Source organism: Oreochromis aureus, linkage group 20, assembly GCF_013358895.1.
Source record: "Oreochromis aureus strain Israel breed Guangdong linkage group 20, ZZ_aureus, whole genome shotgun sequence".
In the NCBI taxonomy this organism is placed as follows: domain Eukaryota; kingdom Metazoa; phylum Chordata; class Actinopteri; order Cichliformes; family Cichlidae; genus Oreochromis; species Oreochromis aureus.
In genome coordinates this window covers 14,502,242-14,523,480 of record NC_052961.1, presented here as the reverse complement: position 1 = coordinate 14,523,480, position 21,239 = coordinate 14,502,242, and the positions used below count along the sequence as shown (strand labels likewise).

General features: G+C 41.9%; 1 protein-coding gene across 3 annotated transcripts in view; it reads right to left on the bottom strand.

The window, feature by feature from the left end:
• Positions 1–21,239, bottom strand: part of LOC116331203 (serine/threonine-protein kinase WNK2-like) — a 39,625-nt gene that overhangs the window by 10,205 nt on the left and 8,181 nt on the right. For 2 of the 3 annotated variants that reach the window (XM_039604313.1, XM_039604314.1), the window contains 18 exons: positions 15,085–15,257; positions 14,783–15,003; positions 14,519–14,676; positions 12,491–12,579; positions 11,863–12,082; positions 10,679–10,958; positions 10,478–10,593; positions 9,239–10,129; positions 7,476–8,618; positions 5,630–5,815; positions 4,339–4,680; positions 4,097–4,140; positions 2,958–3,117; positions 2,750–2,866; positions 2,019–2,189; positions 1,708–1,750; positions 1,280–1,366; positions 53–837 (listed from right to left, as the gene is read on the bottom strand). In XM_039604313.1, the coding sequence (XP_039460247.1) occupies positions 53–837; positions 1,280–1,366; positions 1,708–1,750; positions 2,019–2,189; positions 2,750–2,866; positions 2,958–3,117; positions 4,097–4,140; positions 4,339–4,680; positions 5,630–5,815; positions 7,476–8,618; positions 9,239–10,129; positions 10,478–10,593; positions 10,679–10,958; positions 11,863–12,082; positions 12,491–12,579; positions 14,519–14,676; positions 14,783–15,003; positions 15,085–15,257 (5,226 nt within the window). The remainder of the gene's footprint in view (positions 1–52; positions 838–1,279; positions 1,367–1,707; positions 1,751–2,018; positions 2,190–2,749; positions 2,867–2,957; positions 3,118–4,096; positions 4,141–4,338; positions 4,681–5,629; positions 5,816–7,475; positions 8,619–9,238; positions 10,130–10,477; positions 10,594–10,678; positions 10,959–11,862; positions 12,083–12,490; positions 12,580–14,518; positions 14,677–14,782; positions 15,004–15,084; positions 15,258–21,239) is intronic. The other variant, XM_039604315.1, reaches the window with a different exon arrangement.

Below are 21,239 nucleotides of genomic sequence, written 5' to 3'. Positions count from 1 at the left end.
AGTCTGGTTGCTCACATTTCTCCCTTTCACTAACAAACACAGTGCATTTTACCAGAGGTTCCCCCTTCTTCTTTGTAAGCGCTCCTTCAGTGCTCTGGCCGTCTGAGACTGGAGGGGAGCTGACCCCCTCTGTGCTTGATGCCTGGGGGTCAGATGTAAGGCTCGAGGGCTGGGAAGGAGCATGCTCTTGGTATAATAGGTTTCTCAGCTTCTCATCCAAAGTCTTGATAGTGCGGTCAACAAACTCCACCCTGCGTGGCCCCTCACTGTCTGACTCGCCTGGCCCCACACACTGCTGATGGCTTGAAGACTGGGAGTTCTGATGTGCAGGACTTTGAGGCTGTGAGGTCACAGTCCCAGGCTGCATGGGCGTTGCATAGGGTTGCTGCATGACCACAGACTGAAGGGAAGTCAGCTGAGGAGGAACTTCTCCAGTAGGGCTGGCCTTCTGGATTGGTTGATTAGTCTGAGATGAAACCAAACCACCAGGTGTTCCTTTCTCAATGCCATTCACATCCAGAGAGACAGGGGGCACAATAGCGCAGCATGGCATATCAGTAACCATAGAAACAGCGGAGATGCAAGGTTCTTCCACAGAAAGTGAGTTGCGATGGTTGGTGGTGCTAGAACCCAGGGCATGTTTAGTAACACCGGGCTGGGTCTGCTGGATGTGGGCTTTGCTAGTGATTTGCTCCGGAGGCTGGACCGAGGTTTGAGCTGCGGTGGTCAGTGAGGAGGACAAGGACTGGTTTTGGGAGGCCAAAGAGGCGACCTGAGTAGGCACTGCAGCTGTGGTGCTGTTGGCCCCGACTGACGATGAGCCAGACTTTTCAGATTCTGGAAAAATAAAGAGATGACAGTTAATTAGCAGGAGAACAGACTGATATGTAAACAGCCAAGGCTAAGAAAGGAGGTAGCTCCTGTGAGTGCCAGAGTGTTACATCATTGTTCGTCTTCCCCCATCAGGCTCTGTCAGCTGGAGTATAAATCCTGCCCTTCATTTTTTTTTTTTTTTTTTTGCCTAAAACCACTGCAGACGCACTCTTATATAACTGACCCCAACGGATGAACCAACACAGATACACTCTAATGCATGTGCACCGTCTTCAGTAACAACAGCAGCAGCAGAGAAAAGCAAAGAAAGGAAAGCTGCAGATTTCATTTTCTAAAAAATATACTCCAACTAGTATGTAAAACAACTCTTCATATAAAAGATTCTTTGTTTAACAAGAAGAAAAATCAGAAGACATTATAAATTAATAATGGATTGTGGGCTTACCCTGGGTGTGTGATGTATTCTCTTTGTCGAGCATGGGAGTCTCAGCCACGGGACAGATTATAAACCAACGCTTACCAGTGTGCAGGACTGTCAAGGGCAAACAGAAAAACTCAAGCATCCACATCTATATTCACAGAATTTAAAAATCACACCATTACAGATCATTTTCAGCATAACTGCATTCAATTCAATTCAATTTTATTTATATAGCGCCAAATCAGAACGATGGTAGCCTCAAGGCATTCCAGACGATTATGCTTTCAACAATAGCACCCTGTATAATCTGTCATTTATGATAAAATTAAGTATAACTGAAAAGGCATTCATAACAAACAGTAACAAAGTGCAAAGTATATAATCAAATGAGCCTTGTTCAAAGTGACATCATAATATTAACAGATGAGATGCTGGCTGGTAAAAAGCCTTACCATTTTGTTGGTACACTAGCTGTGGGGTGCTGGGAGATGAAGCCTTTAAAGGAAAAGAAAGATTACCAACCAGTGCTAAAGCATGTGCATCAGTCTAATGTACATTTAAAAGGCTTCCCCTAAAGAGCCAAAAAAGCTGAACCTCAGAATAAATTCAGTTAGATCAAAATGTAGCATCAGCAAGGCTGGTATTTTTGGCAGCAGTGCAAAGTCATCTTCAGAGTGCTGCCTGGATGATGCATCTGAGGCGGAGGCACTCGTAGACAGATTGCACCATTTCATCTATTAACTGTCAACAGTGCGTTTCTCACCTCTGTTCCCAGTGTGCCAGGTCCTTCACTCTGTTTGGGGCTGCCTCCCTGGTCGGAGTTCCTCTCACCCTCGGTGTCCTCACTCAGCATGTCCTCAGCCTTGTCTACGATGTCCTTCAGCTGTTCAATGAAGACCTCTTTTTCTAAAGGTAGAATAAAATCGTTCTCCACCTGAAAAAAACAAAACAAAAACACAATGCAACATTAAAGGTTTTAGCTTAACAAGCAATGCTTAAAGTAAAGTGTTTATGACTGTGCTGGGAACGAGACGTAAAAGTACATTCAGAAGGCAAACATGAGAAACAAAATAAATAATTTATAGCCTTCTGATACATTAACCTAATGTCATTTTATGCCAAAATCAAATATTATCTGCAGTGTATTGTATGATATAAGAAAATTCAATGACTGCAACGACAATTTCATTTTGCTTTTACATTTTGAAGTATTTTTGCTACAGTAGCATTCACAAGTAGATATTCACCTTCTACTATTTTTTTACATTATAAATTAGTAGGCATTATGTTAATATACTGCTTATGCATCTGTTCCCATATCTATCCATCTGTAAATATGCTCAATATGAATGACCTAGGAAAAGGGAAAGAGACAGACAACAGATTTTTGCTGCATTGCAGGTGAGAACAGCAAACAGTCCATGAACAGCTTGCAAAACACTTCAAAAGCCCTTTGCATTAACTCAGCTGACTTCGCCTTCACCTCCAACATACCATGTATGTAGCAATCTCTTCTGGTGCATCTCCATCCAGGTCAAATTTGAAAGTGACCATTTTATGGTTATGAGTCTCCAGCTGACACTCTACCATTTTATCCCCAGTGTTACACACCTGTAACAGGAGCAAATGCAATAAAATTATTGTCTCATGTTACATTTTTTTGAGAAGAGCTAAAGGCAATTTCTTTCTTTTGGTTACCCACATTCAGCATGCTAAGCTTTGGTCTGCTGAGCTTTTCTTGCCGAGAACGAGTGCGTGAGGACCTGCGGTGGTGTTTGCGGACTTTCCCATCGCATCTACCTCCATGTGTCCCTTCATAACCATCACTCATCTCCTTTCCGGACGTGGCATCAGAGTTGACACTGGTTTGGGGAAAGACAGGCAGTTATACAAATCCATAACCTATATTATTCACTAAAAACCGAATACCCGGCACTTTTTTTCACTCTAGTACTCTAGTACTCAACACATAACAAACTTCAAAACAACAAGTATGCACAAACCTGTCCAAACCTGTCTAACCAGTATGTCCACACAAATGTAGGGGGGCTGACAAAGACAGATTCAGTTGATAAGATGTGTGATACACAATCATGAATAACCTACTTAAATCTGAAAATACAAGAGCTCTATTATCACAGAGCCTTCTGTTTGCAACTGATATCTTGTATTGAGAATACTGTACTGGTCTTTACCTCCTCTTGTGTTTTTAAAGCTCAGTGAAAAGGTTTTGTGAAGTTTATCACAGCTATGGAATGCCTGCAGGATTTAAAATGTCTGATATATGATATCTGTTATGCAAGTACTATTAAAATGCTTTCATTCGTGTCACTATGACCAGCAAGAGTGACATGAGTGTTCAGATATCTGTCTCCTGGTCAACTGGCAGTGTCGATGTTGCACTCCATCTACACACAAAGTTAGGGTGGTCAACAAGGTTTACAGGACAACAAATAAAATAAGAAGTAGTAGTAAATGACAACTTTAAGACAAAAAACTAGTTGCTAGTTGTTCCAGCATTTATACTTTTTATAGAATATCAATCAGGTCAGTTATCTATACCTCATGAAAAATTGTTTATGCTGCATAAAAACATAACAGATGCAATGTTGCCAACCTGTGCACGTTCTTGCCAGGCATCATTTTTTCATCATCATTCTTTCAATTTTTTTTTGTTAAACTGCTCTTTTGGTAGAGATTCTGTACAACAACAGTGAGAGGTGTACCACCTAGCCAGAGGGTGCAGGAGGCCGGGCACAACTGCACATGTGCAAAATGCACATTGTTGAGAATCTTTCACCTGCAACTAGCAAATATGGCTGAGAAGAAATAAGCTAGTACCTGTCATAGCTCTGTCCTCCTGTGTGTTTCTCTGCAGCTTGGTCCTAACGACAACAAAACTCAGCGTTAAACAAGAAGAGAAAAATAATAGGATAACAGAGAATATGAAATCCATTATTTTCTATTTTATGTTTTGAAAAGACGCACAGGGATGCCTCACGGCACTATTGCTGTTAGCTAAACTAACAGGGAGAGATAATTAGTGAGAACTTGAAGTGTTTAAGTAAATCATGAGTCCATACCTCCATGTTAATCTCTGACAGACCCTGACATGCAGCTCCTGTGACATTACTCAGTTGCTTCTGCTGAGTCCAACAGGAATTGGCAGACCCAGATGATGCTCTCTGGGAGTCTGCAGACTGCAGCACAGGAATTTGGCTTTGAACCTGACTCTGGGGCTGGGCCTGTGGGGGGAGCTGGCATGGGCTCACATTGTCCAGCTGGGCAGCCGCAGAGGCTGTGCCCAGGTCTGCCCCGCTCTGCACATGTGAAGAAAAGACTGCAGCTTGTTTGAGCTGAGATGGCTGGACTGACTGAGCACAGGGAACAGGCTCAGGATGGCTGACCTGGGACTGATAAGGAGCCTGCAATTACATACAAACAAGAAGACAGACAATTATTATCATCCTTAAATAACTTATTTCAAATATTCGGCGACAGAGTTCCTTTCACATAATCCATGTATGAACTACATATGTAGATTTTAGCACTGTTTCATATGCAATATTCGATTAATTTAACTGAAAAACATAAATGTTTATTATGTTCACCATACTTACTCTAAAAAATATATGTTTGACACAAAGAATATGTAAAAACAACCCAAGACAATCACAACCTTAGGTTTCATCCTCTTGAGTAAAAACCACCTTTAACAAACACACACAAATGCTCAAATTCCAGTTCACACCTTCTTGGTAAACATCTGTGCTCCACTGCAGCGGTCATAATTACCTGTATTAGCGGCTGACTGCTGCCAATTGTGGAAGGGTGTGTGTTCTGGCACAGGGCAGAGTGTGTGTGTGTGGGGTGGGTGGTTAGGGCTGATATAAATGCAGGTGATCCATGAGAAGCCTCAGATCTAGCAGTGTGTTGTGGTTGTGGGGATGTGGGCTCTATCTTACTCAGCGCATGTGACGGGGACGGTATGAGGGATACTGAGATGGGTGAAACTAATGTGTTTTCAATGTGCAGAGGAGAAATGGGAGAGACAGAAGGAGTTGCAGGGACAGTATGCCCAGGAGAGAGGAAGATGTGATTAAGAGAAGTTGAGGCTGAAGGGGGAGGAGCAGTGCAAGAGTGAGGGAAGGAAGATTCAGAATCAGTCACAGCTGCCATCACCTGGACTGTGGGATACTGTGAAGGAAACTAAAAGAAAAGGAAAAAAAAGGAAGAAACATTAAAAAGTTAAATAATCTAGAAAAAAAAAAGTCTGCACACAGGAGGAGGATGCATCAAAAGAACTTGCTTCAAGCCTATAAAAAAGAGAGTATTATGGCGGTAAGATTAGCAGTGATAACAGACTGACAATACCTGTGGTTGGTGTGATGGTGACAGTGAAGCTGAAATCTGCAGAGGCTGGAGTTGCTGTTGGTGAGCAGTTGACTGCTGAGCAGAGAGTGCCTGTGCTGGCACACTGGAAGCTGGCTGGCTGACATTCTGCCCATGGCCCTGTCCATCCTGTCCAAGCTGTGAAACGCTCTGACCAGCAGAGATACTCTGAAGAACAAAAAAGACCAGAGAAAAAAAAAAGCGGGACTTTAATGATGGCAGAGACTTATCCCTCACTTTGAAAACCTACACTTCCTTCCATTGACCCAGATTAGAATAGCTCACATTTTCCATTCTCTCCCTATTAATGCATTCAGTCTGAATCTTCCACCTCAGTGAACATTTGCACCACAAAACAGCAAGAGCAAGCCTTAGAAGGCTAACTGATACAGGGATGAAAACAACTCTTATTGTTTCATTATGGTTTCCATTATCTCTCTGTTGGCTGGTGTCTGAGGAAACTCCTGTTTATTGGCCTGTTTATTTCTTCATTCACCTACTGTCCACAAACACAGCTGTTTCTAATCATCTTGACCCAATCAAAACTTGCCATTTTAATATAAAGAGTATCAAATGTACACTGTAATAAATAAAAATGTCAACTTCTTTCATCATTTAATGTCTCTCCCACACAGAGCATCACTGTTGAGACAACTTAATGCTGAATCACTCTTTCTGCTCCACAGTTACAGCACTGAATAATGGCCACAAGATGCAGAACAAGAGGATGAAACAAGCAAACCTTTGGGTGCAAAATGTTATGAATTAGAATGTGATTTTTTTTCATTATGACCAAAAGTTTAATCTGAATATTTCCCTCATGAAGTTTCAATTTATTTAACATAGTTTCACTTCATATGTTTTCCCTGGTAATCAATATCCCACCAGCAGCTGCTCTATACCCCACGGTTTGAGCCACTCCATTAATGTAGCATACAATTAGGAAAAAACACTTACTTAGTCTTACTCTTAGTTAAATTACATTTCTGAAAACCTCTCAAATACATTAAAAGAATGGACCAAAGACTGTAAAGACTGAGACTGGCCAAGGACTGGTCAAAGTCAGAACCACTGTCCAGGATGAGTACATCAAGACGATGACCATGTGCTTAGTGAATACCTCAGGTAGCAAAAACCTGAGAAAGAAGAGGAGCAAGGAGAAGAACCGTCATAGAAGGACAGGCCCCTGCACGGTACATACCAACGGCAGATAAAGGAAGTGGCTGACATCCAGAAATCCTATCATTGGCTGAACTCAAGAAGATGTGCAGGTCGATGGCAACAGTGGTGACCCCTAATAACAAAGGTCAATCAAATGGACCAATACAGCAACACAGTGATCCACTTAGTAAAGCAAATCCATTGGGCATCTTTCTTGGCCCTCAGACAACAATTCTGATGGCTAAAGAACCAAATGGGACAGGCAAAAAAAAAAAACAACAACAAAAAAACAAAACAAAAAACAGTGGTGACCCCCAAGTTAGGCGATTGGCTCCAGCAGATCCCAAGAACAAAATCCACAGTCCTAGGAACAGCAAAGATACTGCCCAGGACCCTCAAGCTCCCAGGCCTCTGGTAGAGGTCCCAAGCTTGAAGGATAAAGACCACCCGCAGAGGCAAGAGGGGAATTTTTATATTTATAGTAGAGACAAAATAAGGACAGACATATGGATAACCCGAAATCAAAAAGCCTCTAGTCACAGCTGTCATCAGCATGAGGACATGAACAGCATACGATCAAGGGAAAACCAGAAATTCAAAACTAGGGCACTATATGTGTTACCTCCATATAGTTATTATACAGTAACCAGCTACACTATACACTCACCTGTTGGGTGGTATGTTCAGCCTGGCCTTGCTGAGAAGAGGTTGAAATGCTCTGAGAAGTCAGTACCTGGTTAGCTGCTATGTAATTCTGTGGACAGACTGATTGGGCAGGCAGGTACTGACTTTGACCCGGAGCTGTTTGTTGAAGCGCAGAATGTGCATAGCTCTGAGAGGCAGCATCATGTGGACCTGCAGCTGAGTAACTCTGATGTTTGGCTGGAACCTGCAAAACTTGAGTTGCGGTGGTTTGGGGCTGAGACTGGGAAACATCCTGACTCTGTTGTGGAACTGCTGTTTGGATAGTTTTTTGACTGTGCTGCTGGACATTTGGAGTGTGCACCTGTTGCTGTGTCGAACATTGAAGACTTTGTGATTGTTGGGTTGGATGTTGTGCCATTTGCTGGTGCATGGCATACACAGTTTCTTGGCCATGCTGGAGTTGAGGCTGAACACAGGCCTTCCCAGCGTTTTGCTGAGCATTTTGTGATAAAGACTGTTGGTGCTCTTGTTGAATGGATATTTGCTGACTGTAAAGTGCTGGTGTGGCGGAGTTTTGACTATGCTGCTGATTGGGCAGTTTGACTGTGGTTTGGGCCTGCTGCAGTGTGCTGGAAGCTTGTACTGGTTGACACTGAACTGTGGGTGCCATAGATGGGGCTGCAGATGCACGAGGACAATTTTCAGTTGGCTGCTGTGCTGGCAGAGTGGTTGCTGCAGTTGGCTGCTGAACTGATCCTGATGCAGACTGAGCCTGTTGTAAAGTTGGGGCCACAGAGTTCTGAGATGTTTGCTGCACTTGTAAGGGAAAAGTCAAAGAGCTTGCTGCTGTTACTTGCTGCTGTTGCTGGACTGGTGCTTGGTAGCTTTGTACAACATGTTGTGGCACAGCTGACGGTACAATACTTGCTGCAGCTTGAGCCTGTTGCACATTTGGCGGTGAGTAGCTACCAGCACTGGCCGCATGTTGGATGTTGACTGAACATAGACTGGCTGGAGCTGGTGTTGGTGCACAAGGCTGAGGAGCATACAAAGTAGCAGGATAGCTGTGTCCAGGCGGGAGGTACTGTGGTGGTGCATGCACTGTGGAACTGGAAGAGGACAGACCCTGGACAGATTGTTGAGTCTGGTAACCTGCAGAACTGGCCTAAGGATCAAAGCAGATATTTTTAAGTTAGTATCTGTTGGAAATGAATTTTCTAGTCAATGATCAAATCTAACAACAGTTTATACGTGTGCCAGTTACATTAAGTCATTCTGGGTGAAAATATAATGAGATGATGAGGGATAAAAATAAGTTCATGAAACACGTTTTAACAATGAGGAGGTCTTGACAGGTGTGAGCCAAAATGAGAACACAAGGGAAAAAAGTAGTAGAGAAAGAGGATGTAAATCAGACAGCTGCCTCTTCTCCTTTGGTTAGAGGATATGTTTCAGTGTCAAGCTCAATAGGTGTTGCATCTGGACAGTCAAGCAGAGAAGGAAAGGTTAAAATCTGGATCAGTAGTTAAAGGCATTGGTTAAGGTTAATCGGAAGGAAATATCATATGTTAGAGGTTGCACCATTGTTTTCCGTCAGCAGCAAGCTTATGATTTCTAAGGAGACAGTTAGCTCTAGAGGCCTATGAGGGCAGCAAGACTCAGTGGGCAGTTGATCAGACCAGCTCCATGCAGAATAATGCAGAACCATCTACAAGCTGGGAAAATGTGTTAAGCAGGTGTTGGCCCCATCATGGGACACTAAAGCAACTTGCTTTTGTGACCTACCACTCCTACAGCCCTGGTAACTTGCTGCTCTCTGGCACAGCATCTGTCTTCACACTCCTGGAAAGGTTCGTGATCCCCAACATGACTGCTAATCTGGAACTGACTCTTTAGGCTGCAGTCTCCATCACTCCCGGTTGGACTGAGAGCAGCTGAAGAGTACAGTGATGAGGCTTGGGCAGGTGTGGGGGAACAAGGGGCTGCTTTGCGACTGATTATATTAAACAGGGACTGCTGCAGCTGTGAGAAATTGGAATAATCACTTGAAGGCTTCAGCTGTCCATAGCCAGGAGTGCTCATCATTCCACCAGGTGATGGGTGGTGTCTAAAGTCACACGGACATTGGTGCGTTGGCATGACACCAGAATGACAGTGGTGCCTCCAATCTTGTGACCTCAAATGAAGCATAGAAATGCATGCCTGGCACACAGAGCCCCTGTGCATTGCAATATGGTGGTTGTGATGAGAGGTCAGACTCAGAAGACTACTAAGGTCAGAGTGCCTTCGTTCAGTTGGCACAGGAAGTGATAACGTCTCTGATGGCGATCTGATGTTGATATCACTAAGTCGGCGGTGGTCAGTAGGTGAAGAGACGGGGGAGATTTGTATTACTGGCATAGCACTCTGTGGGGAAAACTCTGAGTGCAGCTCAGCGGAGCTGAGTTCTGACTGTTCTGGTACCGTTGGGTTGGGACTGATTGATCTCTTAGACTGAATGAGGGCATGCAGTCGAGCAATGTGGTTTGCCCGTTGAATGTCAATAACAGGGGCACTTCCTCTCCGGCCTTCAGCTCCCAATCGAGCCCTGAGCTCTGGGCTCAGCGTTGCCCCCCACACTTCACCCCGTTCGCAGTACTGGGGTCGATCTGTCAGAAAATGGCTACTGCTCGGGCACTGATCGAGGAACAACCCAAAAGCAAAACATATGTTACTCAAAATAAATAGGGCATAACAAAAAGAATATGATGATGTGGTGAGGACAAACAAACTTGTTCACAAAGACAAATAAATGTATGAAAAATACATCGGCAAGTTATGAAAAATACATCGGCAAGTTATCTTCAAATGTAAAGAAATGTGTATGCATGGTAACTCTTAAATGTGTGAATGAAGCGTGTGTGTGGGTGTTTGTGTGTTCAGTTTCAAGGTCAAGTGCGTGTTTGCTAGTTCTAAATAGTCAATGTTTTTATATAAAACTGAATGCACATGGTCCACCAGGGTGTGGAAGCTCCTGATACAGACCTGCTGTGTTGCCATAGTAATAGGCTCGAGCAGGGACTGGTAGAGGACACTCTGCTGGCTGCTGTGGGAGTCCGAGTACACTGTGGAGCCCATGCCACTGTCAAGTGTGCTGTCTGCTGCAGAGACACATAAATCATCCACTCATAAAAAAGTCAAAGATTAGGCGTGTGTTTCGGAGTAGATGAGAACAGAATCTCTTACATGTTACTGAGGTGGCACTGGCTGGGAGGGTATGCAGCCTGTTGTACTGGTCTGCCTCTGGCTCTTCTGGTTCCAGCACAAGGGGCTGCCCTACATGTGGCGCCCCTGCAGAGATGCCCTGAGATGGAGTCATCTGGGTGCCGTGTCCTCCTTCACCCTGATTCTCTGCAGCCGCTGCAGACACTGTGCGCTCTCTTCTCCATTTGATCAGTGCCACACGGTCCCTGATCGACTTTCCCACGGTCTTAGCATCGCTCTCGTGGAAGAAGCCAGACTCCACCTGACAGAGAAAAGGGAAGAGCATGACTTCCAGGATATTTTTAGCAGTGAGCCATGTGAGGGAAGAGAGGGTGCATATAAAAAGGGGAGTGCACGAGGCAGAAAGAAGGAGCAAGAAAAGGAAGGAAGAGAAAATCTATTTTAAGGGGATCAGAGCAGTGGGGAAACGTTTCCTTTGTCTGCTGCTTGGCTCACTCTTCACAACAGAGCTGTCTGGTCTGTTACATCAAAACGTCCGTCTTTCGCTCCAGTGTTTACATGTGATGTACAAACAAATACAAAAATGTTGTGCTATGTACTGCACTGTTTCAAAGGAAGCTTCATCAGGAAAATTCCTCCACATGTTTTTCTCACTAAAGGTGTGACATCTGCAGTTTTACTGTGTGCTACCCTTATTTTCATTTCAAAACCTGTCTTAGGCTGAAGAAAGGCTTACAATGACAATGTTTACATTCCCTATCTGAAGATAACCCAATACACTTTCTCCAATACCCCTATTAAGGCACTTTTTCTATGGTGTAAAACAATGTTAGACAAGTGACAAAACAAGAGTTTGAGTAGTGAATATCATCGCTCCCACATTGAGAACTTTTTTTCTGGATCTTGTTTTTATTGCTGGGCCTGTGGAAACCTTATCTGATTACATTCACTCGAGAAAACTTTGTAAACAAAAAGAAAAAAATAGTACTATATTCCTGGAAGTTATCAATCTTAGCAATCTGCACTATATAAAACCAAAAACTAGAAGATAATAAGCCTCTAAGAAATGCAAAGTTTAAAAGTGTGATGTCAAAAAACATAAAACGACAAAGAAATAGAAACCATTTCTAGTACTCAACATTCAGATTTAAAATTTCCATGTATGAAAAGAATTCTGTAATGTATAGCTAAAACTATTTACTCACCATTTCTTGTGCGACAACCTCAGGCACCTCCTTCTCCAGGTCAAATGTAAACTCAATAGCCCCACTCTCCTTGTATTTCCCTTTTAACTTCTTGGGGTCCTCCACCCACAGTTTGAGCGCTATTGAGGACTTTTTTCCATCATCTTCCTCAGCTAGCTCCACCCTCACACCTGTGTCCTCGGCAAAAAAAGCGTGATTCAACAGATCTTTGATCGTGTACCTGGGAGCAGAAAAAGAAAAGCTCTGACTCCAGTGGAAAGGTGTTCAAGATACAGTAAAGTTAACAGTGACACAGAGACATTCATGGTCACATATTACCTGTGCTTCCCAGATCACCAATCACTGAACCTAATCATGATTCATTGAAATAAAAATAAATAAACAAACAAACAAAAAAAGCCACAAGAAACTAATTAAAGGTTATTTGCCCTGATGTACACAAACTAATTATGTAACAGAATTGAAAGACACCCTGCAGATATGGATAGAAACTGCAGTGCTGCTGAGAGCCCAGCTGTCAGTGCCACAGCAATGAAACGGGGGAGGTGAGACAAGGCATGAAAGACGAGAGGGCACCTTGTGGGCCCTGTTGGCTGGACGCTGAACATCGCCGGGCACAGTCACTCACCGTTCCTCTTTCTTTTGGCAGATGCACTCTCCAATGATCTCCTTGATTTCAGGATCCATGACCTTGTTGTAGCTGGCTGGCTTTACTCCCTGAGCACAGGAAATATAAGCAAAACATTGTGTTTATGTCATGAAAGGATGTCATGTTGATGAGAAAACATAACAAAAAAGAGAAAAAAAGGAACACGTGACTGGAAATTTCTTTTTTGTGATGCTCCACCCAAATCTTATCTTCTTAGTATCACACACTCACTCTCTGTAAAGAGAGCCGAAAGTACCACAGCAGTGATCAGTTGGAATTCATGTCAGGTCCCACAAAGAATAAAAACATCCAAAGCAAGCCTGACAAAAACTCCGGCAGCATAGTAAATTTCTTAAAAGTACAGCTCAAAGCACAAAAACCACCTCGTTCTCAGACAAAGGCTTTCAGAGTTCCTATTTACACATGTTAGAGCAGCCAGATGTTGTTTTGTAAACTACTATTACAGTCAGTTGGTCTAAATTCGGCTGTTTTGACTGTGCAGACGGTCCTGAGTTGTCACAGCTGGTGTGGTTTAACAATAGATTTGATGCCCAATAGATTTTGAGCAGTTCTTCTAAAAATGGATGAATTCCGTCTTTTCTTAATGTAACACTTCTATTCAGATTTTTTACAGGTATAATCTACCTATTTATTTTTTAACGGTGCAGCCAGACTATATATAACGTGTGATATAATTAACTGGAGAAAATAAAATTTCTGCATCAAAATAAACTAGATGTAAAGTATATGCATATATCTGGATTAACATTCCAACCAATTATTCAGCTGGATGCTGTATCTCTTCAGGGAGTACACACAACGTATAATGCTATTAGGATTTCTCTTTGATCAGCCTCCTATTAACATCCCACTGTGGAAGGCACATTCATATGAATACAATGTAAAAAATAGCAACTATAGAGAGCTGCACTGATGCTCCCTAACCATTAATATAGGCTGAGAGGCTGCTTTAAGTTACTAACAGGTGAAAGAGTCTGTTTTTTTAGGTCCAACTCTGCCAAGTTTTAAAAGTGAAAAAAAAAAAAAAATCAGTATTCAAAGCACTTTGCTTTGCAAGCAAAGGAAGATGTACAGAAATACAGCCTTTAGGCTTCATCCAGAAAACAAAGGAAACTTGGACCCCCTGTGTGACACCATATGGCCGATTAGACTCTTCAACCAAGAAATTCAACGCTGAGGAATCATCTACCTGAAAATGGTGCCTATTTTGTACTCTGGACTTATTATCCGAAAAGGCAAAAGAAACATCCCAACCTTGCTATGCCATGTTCACAAAGCATGACCTTGAATTATTAATACATTAAAGAAGTCACTTTCTTGCTACATATTTTAGAAACCAAGTTTTACAGAGAAAACTTGGTAAACTGGAAAAATGAATATTTGGAAAAGTATTATTTTATGATACTAACAATTTCTTAATTTTAATAAACAGTGCATTTATCACCTTAAAGGTTTTGCATTTAATACTGGTGACAGTTGATGAGCAATTAGTTCAGCCTCTTTTTGCCTGTATATCATCTTTTATTCCAAGCATATTGTCATTATGGTTCATCATATTTCTATTAGGGCTACTTAACATTCATTCATTAATGTTTAAATACTGGACAGATCTCTAGGTTTCTGTTAAAATCCCTGAGTGTAAGCCCATTTTTGACAAGTCATTCCCTTAATCTTAATTTAACATTAAATATTTAGAGGTTCAATTTGTATGTATAATTAGAGCTCCTAGAAATTTTGACCAAAGTATGTTTTCCCTGAATAGGTGATTTTGGTGGAAACATATTAATGTAAATGGAAAACACCATACTGTGTGACCAGTTACAGAGTGTACTGCATAACTGTAGCATCCCTGGTTTGATTCCAGCTGAAGATCTTTGTTGCTTGCTAAAGCCCTCTCTGCCCCTCTCCCTCTCCTTCACAGTCAGGTGTCCAAAATAAATGCAAGAATTAATTAATTTTTTTTTTAAATCGCACAGCATGACTCACACTGGTAACTTTGCGGTAGATTTGAGCAGCATTCTGACACTCAGAATAGGGATATTCAGAGGTGGCCATTTCTAGCATACACATGCCAAAGGCATACACATCCACAGCCTCATCATAGTGTTCCTCATACATCTCTGGGGCCATGAACTCTGGAGTGCCTGCAGAAACAGACGGAGAGAACAAGAGTGCCCAGTTGACAAATTACTAATACTTCTTACTGTAAGAACCACAAATCTGTCAAGTCACATTTTCAAAGTTTCCTACCTATGACACTCTTAGCAAAAGAAGCTGCCTTGAGTGTTGCCAGACCTAAATCCCCTATCTTCACTGAACCTGTAGGTCCAGTAATAAAGATGTTGTCACATTTAAGATCTCTGTGAATGATGGGAGGTGTCCTGGTGTGGAGAAAGTGGAGGCCTTTAAGGATCTGTCTACACCAGCTCCTTAGCACTTTGGGCTTCATTACCTTGAAACGCTTTAGATAGCTGCATGAAGGAAAGGGAAACCTATTAGACCATAATTAAATGAGCAGCAAAATAAAAGCATCTGCCTACATCCATACTCACGTTTTTAGCGTTCCCGACGTCATGAGCTCTGTTACTAAAACAATGCACTTCTTTCCTTTAAGAGGTGATTCCCAGAAGTCATAGAAACGGACGATGTTGGGATGCTGGAGACCCTTCAACATTTCTGCTTCCTCTTTAAAGCGCTGACGTTCCATTTTAGAAAGCTTACGATCCTAGAGGAAACAACAGATGAAGAAATGATGACTATGAAGCCCCTAAAATAACTGTAAAACATATCTGCTTCACAAAAACTACCAGATGGAAGAGCATCCCATCGTTCCTCCACATTTTAAATTCATGCTTCCAGTATGCTTTTGAAAGTGGGAAAGACGGAGCAGGTGAGAAGGAGGTTAGTGTCAGTCTCTGAGACGTATACACATCTCTAATTAGACCATATGTGCGTCAAAGCCGATGACTGTCACAAGTGTATGTGTGTGGGAACATTCAGATGAATGTCTTTTTCAATCAGTAAGAACATTCTGCCACATCTTTTGTTTGCAAATATATTTTTAGATGTAATATGGTCAGATGTGACCTCTTACTTGCTAGCTTTGATTTGTCCAGGAACACTGAGGACGTGTAAAGAGACAGAGGGGTGACAAACCACAGCCACTCATGGGAGAATGAACCCAGGCATTAACATTGTCACACCCTCAAAATGCTGTGGCTAAAGGTTATGTGTCATCGATCTCTGCCATCTTTCTCTATCTCTTTCACTCGCTTTCTCACTCTCTCACCCTCTTAGTCCCCTCCCCCCACATCTGCAATCTATCTCCTTCTCTGCACCCCGACCACTCCCTTTTTCATCCCCAACATCCCCCACAAACACAAAAAGCATCTTCTGTAGCTACTCTCTCACCATTTCTCAGTTCCTAGTCTGGCATGCTGTATCTAGTGCAAGGTTGTGGTTTCTTTCCTGTGATTTTTTTTTCTTGTCTTTTTTTTTTACGGCCACTACATCAACGACTTATATAACACACATACACACTCAACAGCGAGCTGTGTCTAGCAGCAAGACCCCACCCATCACAGAAACCGACGACACTGATGGTGGAATGCAGTGAAAACAACCTAGCAGGATTTAATCTATTCAATTATTCACCCAAAGTCAACTTTCTTCTTAGATGAAACTGCAATTAGAAAATGAGCACGAAAAACCAGAAAAATTAACAACATTGTGATTCAATGTGTTGAGGAGTGGATTGATGTGATGGATAAGGCTTGCATGTATAAGAATGTGGCATGTCAGGTTTTTTTGTGTAAGTGTGTATGGTGGTGATGGTGGTGGTGAGGGGTGTGGGGATTTTCACTGCACTCTTCTGAAGTCCCATGAATAATTCAGTTCTGCAGAGAACTCTTTCTACTGAAGCAAGCTGAGCAATGAAAGGCTTGGGCTGGCTAAGTTGGGCTGGGTTATCCCCATGTGCTGTTTGTTGCACAGGAGCGCCACATGGTCTGAAGCTTACCTGAAACATAGGTCTAAAAGAGAGCAACAAAGAGGAATAAGGAAGACAGCTTAAAGCATGAGCGCTGCAGCTTTCTTTCCTTTAGGCAATTGCCCCCCTCCTCTCCCTAGATTATTTCCTTTATTGCTCCCTTGCTTTCTTGATCTCATCTTTCAGGAAACCTGCTGCTTTTTTCAAATAAGCCCCAATTCAGAGTGTTCCCCAAGCTCCAGTCACACTCCCCGCATCACCCCCTCCATTTGCACCCTCACTTGTCTTTCCCTCTTAGCAGACACTGGGGTTTCTGCATAATTCAGAAGCCACATGCAGGCTCAGAGGCGTGGTTCACTGCGTCGAGAGTTATGTGCACTTACATGCTTTTGCGCACTGAGAGAATGGAAGAATGTCACTTTGAAACTCAATTTCTTCATAGCTACTGTGAGGTCTTTAACAAGTGTGACTCATTACGGTACATTTGCTATCCAAACTGCACTACAAACAGACCATTTATTGTTTGTGTGCATGTATGTGCATGTAATCTTATCGCACCTGTGCTTCATAGCAGAGCAGGTAACTGCTTGAGTGAGGTCAAACGCACAAACTGAAAACTACAGCAGGCAGCAAGGGCAGAAAAATAGATAGTGACATTATCAGAAAGCAATCTTTAAACCTGTTCTCTACAATGCTGCCATCCACTATATCTGTCTGCTCACCTCTGTTAATTCCACAGCTCTGCTCGCTCATACAGCGACACAGAAGTATCAGAATGAGAAAGCAAACCACCAGGTTTTTTGGTGTTGGAAGAATCAAGTAATGGATGAAAATGAAAATATTAGATCCAGGAACTCATAAATGCAGTGTCAAAATCATATTCCTGACCTAATGTCACATGTCATATTAAGTAGGAATAGCATACTCCTACTGTGAAGGGATCGCTATCAGTCCAGCTACTTTACCTGAGGATTTAAGGATAATTATAACAAAGCTGTAAGAGTTACACTTCCTAATGAGAGGAGCTTACTGATTTTATATAAAGGGCTTTAGCCTTTTCCCTGAAGGCTACTGACATAATCAGACACGCTTAAATTTTTTGTGGATCATGACATGAACATTCCCTTCATCTGGATTTTACATTACACTGATGCAACAAATGCTACCCAAAATTACAGTATGTACTAGCATCTGGTATGACTCTAATTGTACCATGTTACATGAGCCCAGATGTCACTACATGAAAAATGAACCTCAATCAATTCACAATCCATCTGAAAGCATAGAACAATGCTAAGGTTGTGAAGTGGCACATGGATTGAGTGGCTAATGAGTGACTACTGACAAATGTAGTTCACACACAGCTCCGTTCTGTCTGAAGGAATCTTATGACTGTAATTTTTCATGGACTCCCTTCAATTGTGTCTATTTTAGTTTGTCACAGTTTCCCCCAATGAGACAAAGCCTCTTACCTAATATACAAATATGTGAAGTTACTGAACCAGTGAGATCCGCATCCTAGAGGCTAAATGTATTAGGAGAGAAACAGGTTTATGCATTAGTCCTGATTATGTCAGCCAAATTACAAATTGTCTGGCTGTTTCTTTGCCACTACAACTTAGCGTTCCTAATTACTATTTCTGCTTTACCTAATTAACTTGGCCTCATCTTGATCCTTAGTTAACAAGGAGCAGATTAGCAACACTGGGACTCCGTAGCCATAGTGTGATTGGGATTTGTATTCTAACAACTTGTCAACAAATTTTAATATTAAAAAAAGGACAGCTGAACTCATATTTACTGTCATATATTTTTGTCAGTAAATGAAGATTAAGAAAATATTTTACCTGAATATAGGTTATTTGTAAAATCCAGTAAAACTTGACTTGCATACCCCAATAGGCAGAAATCACACAGCAAATAGGCCTTAGTATAGGATTTAAATGCCGCATTGAAAAGCTCAGGTTCAGTCTCACTTACAATGATAATGTGACGCATTAACAATCAATACAGGTCATACTCCTTTAACTGTAGGTGTGATAGCTACAGCACTACCTCCTTACTGCCACATCTTATTCAGTTCATGCAGACATTTTAACAAAAATGTTTGGACTCGAGGGAAACAAATCCTGGTTGCCAGGCTGAGGCGGTATGATAATTTACTTGGCCACCCTTTCCACCCATCCTTAATAACAGATGACTACTGCAGTGCTTCCGATGCTGTAACAAAAGCTGGTGCAGGGTGAGCCATGAGCCAGCAGACTGCCCGCAGCTGAATTGTGTCCCATCAGTCATGACTGCAGGAGGCTTTGACCGGCAGCTGTGCCAGCTACCATTATCCCTGTATTCATTGTTATACACCTGCCATACAACCATGGTAAACCCAAGCAGAGTAAAATGGCATAACCGGCATTCAGGGTGGCCCAGTATAATGTTTTAAACAAGAAAAGGCTGGTGAGATGTCTGAAAAGCATTCTGAAAGAGACAAATGTATGCTTCACCTAGCCTTGGGAGGGAGGAGTCAAAGAGGCAGAACAACATTCAAGATGAGAAGCAACTCCGATACTGTGGCAGAAAACAACAATCAGACTACGACCAAATGATTACTTTGCTGTTTGGGCATCAAAAGTGTGAGCTAAGAAAACGGAAGGGGAGAAACAAGCAGATACTATGAGAAATAAATGCATCACAGACACACTGAGAACAGAAGAAAAACAGAACATAAGATACTACATGAAATCAATGAATTGGAGGCTGATCATATTAAGAGCACTTATGATTGTTGCTTGATGTTTATGTGTATGAGTGTGACTAGCTGATTGTGACCAGCAGTTAGCCAAAGCATAGAAACCTCCTATAAAGCTCTTTTCTGTGAAAATGCATAGGCTGAAAAGGAAGTGGGGGTTTTTTGGACACAAAGAAAAACATTTTTCTAATACTCACTTATCTCCTCAAGAGATGAGCAGTTGTGTATGAAAACTGTTGAATGGATTTACAACATTACCATTGTCTAAGAACTCAAATACGCATAAATATTGAGGTATATTCTTCATTACGACAGTCTTGAAAGTGCTGCCTATTTTACAATTTAACAAAGTTGAGATCACTAGAAACAGACGGTTTAACAAAAAGAAAATCATCCAATTGCAAAAGGCTATATTTTTTAAAGCAATGGACATAGAAGCTTGCAGTAAACTTTAAATACATGGCTTAATGTAAAGTTTTACATACAGAACTTTCAAAACTGTAGCCTCTCGCATTCACATGGCCTACTGAGAGGCGTTTATTTTTTTATATATATATATATCTATATATATATATAGATATAGATATATATGCATATACACACACACACTGTATTATATACACTAATACAAAAAAGTTTAGGAGTTCTAAATCAGATGCAATGAAATTTGTAAGAATAGCTTAACCAAAAAGCCTGTGTGTCCAGCCAACCCAATCCAACCCAAGGTACGACAGCTGGTGGTGACACTTTCAATACACTGACCCCAAACACTGATGCTTAACGGTAACACGGTCACTCAGACCCATTGTAAACACCATGGAGGAGCTGACAGAGTGGCTACAAATAGCTGCGGTGCTATGATACACCGGGTGGCAAATTTTACCCATCTGCTCTAAACTTCAGACAAATTCACAAATTTGTTCAGTGTCCATGTAAATGACTAAGGCCTACTGTAGCCAGTATGGACCGGTGCAAGCCAGAAAGTGAGAGTGCAGAGGGTGGACAGACTCGCACATGTCCTGCATCGTACAGACCACTGATGATGAGGGTTGGCACTGAGATAAGGACAAGAGCAATGATTTCAAGTCAGCTACCCTGACTTGAACTGGGTGGCCTGGCTAAACTCCCTGGTTTGACAATTTTAGAATCTGCTGCAGTGTTTGGAGCCACAGAGCCACTTAGACAGCCTTTATTCAGCATAATACCCTGACCCAGACTAAACAAGTAAAATACCAGAAAGAAGGATTCCTAAATTGTTTAATCAAAGAATTAGAAACTTCTTATAGCAAAGACAACAATCACATATTCAGTTTATCAGCACATTTGAGGATTTATAAATGAAATAAGCTCCCAGCATAAATGTTAATAGCAGTTTACAGTAATAGTGACTTAAGATGGAAGTGCTACAGTGAGTCCATTTGTTTTTTAGTCATTGCATAAACAGCTTAGTAACGCAGAGGCCAACTAGTGTGTGTATTAAAGTAACCCTTGTCTTCATACCACAAAGCCTAAGCAGGAGGCCTTAACAGGATACAGAGGTTCTCTAGGTTTGTTCATACAAATAACCTTCTTGAATTCCAAAAGGGATTACTAGTCCTAATGAGCTGTTGTGACACTTTCTATTGTTGGGGGGGAGGAAAGAGGGCGGTCAAAGGCCATTTAGCTAAATGTCCTAATGTAAGGTGCTGCTCTGAAAGCTGCTTAGTGAATCCCTGTACGAACTGTTAAGGCAATACTACAGCGGATGTACTGGCACAGCAAGTCAGACACAATATATATAGACCACAAGATATAAACTGTGAAGACTGCAGCATAGCAACGTGTGTCAGCTTTAGTAAAAGTCTAGCCAATGTGGCATTTAAGTCAAAACAAGGCTGCATACAAGAGGTCCGATAGCCACCCCTGTAACTGATAGACCGTTTTAGGCAAACCCTAATGTGTAGCTTCCATTACTGGTCAATTAACTAATTAAT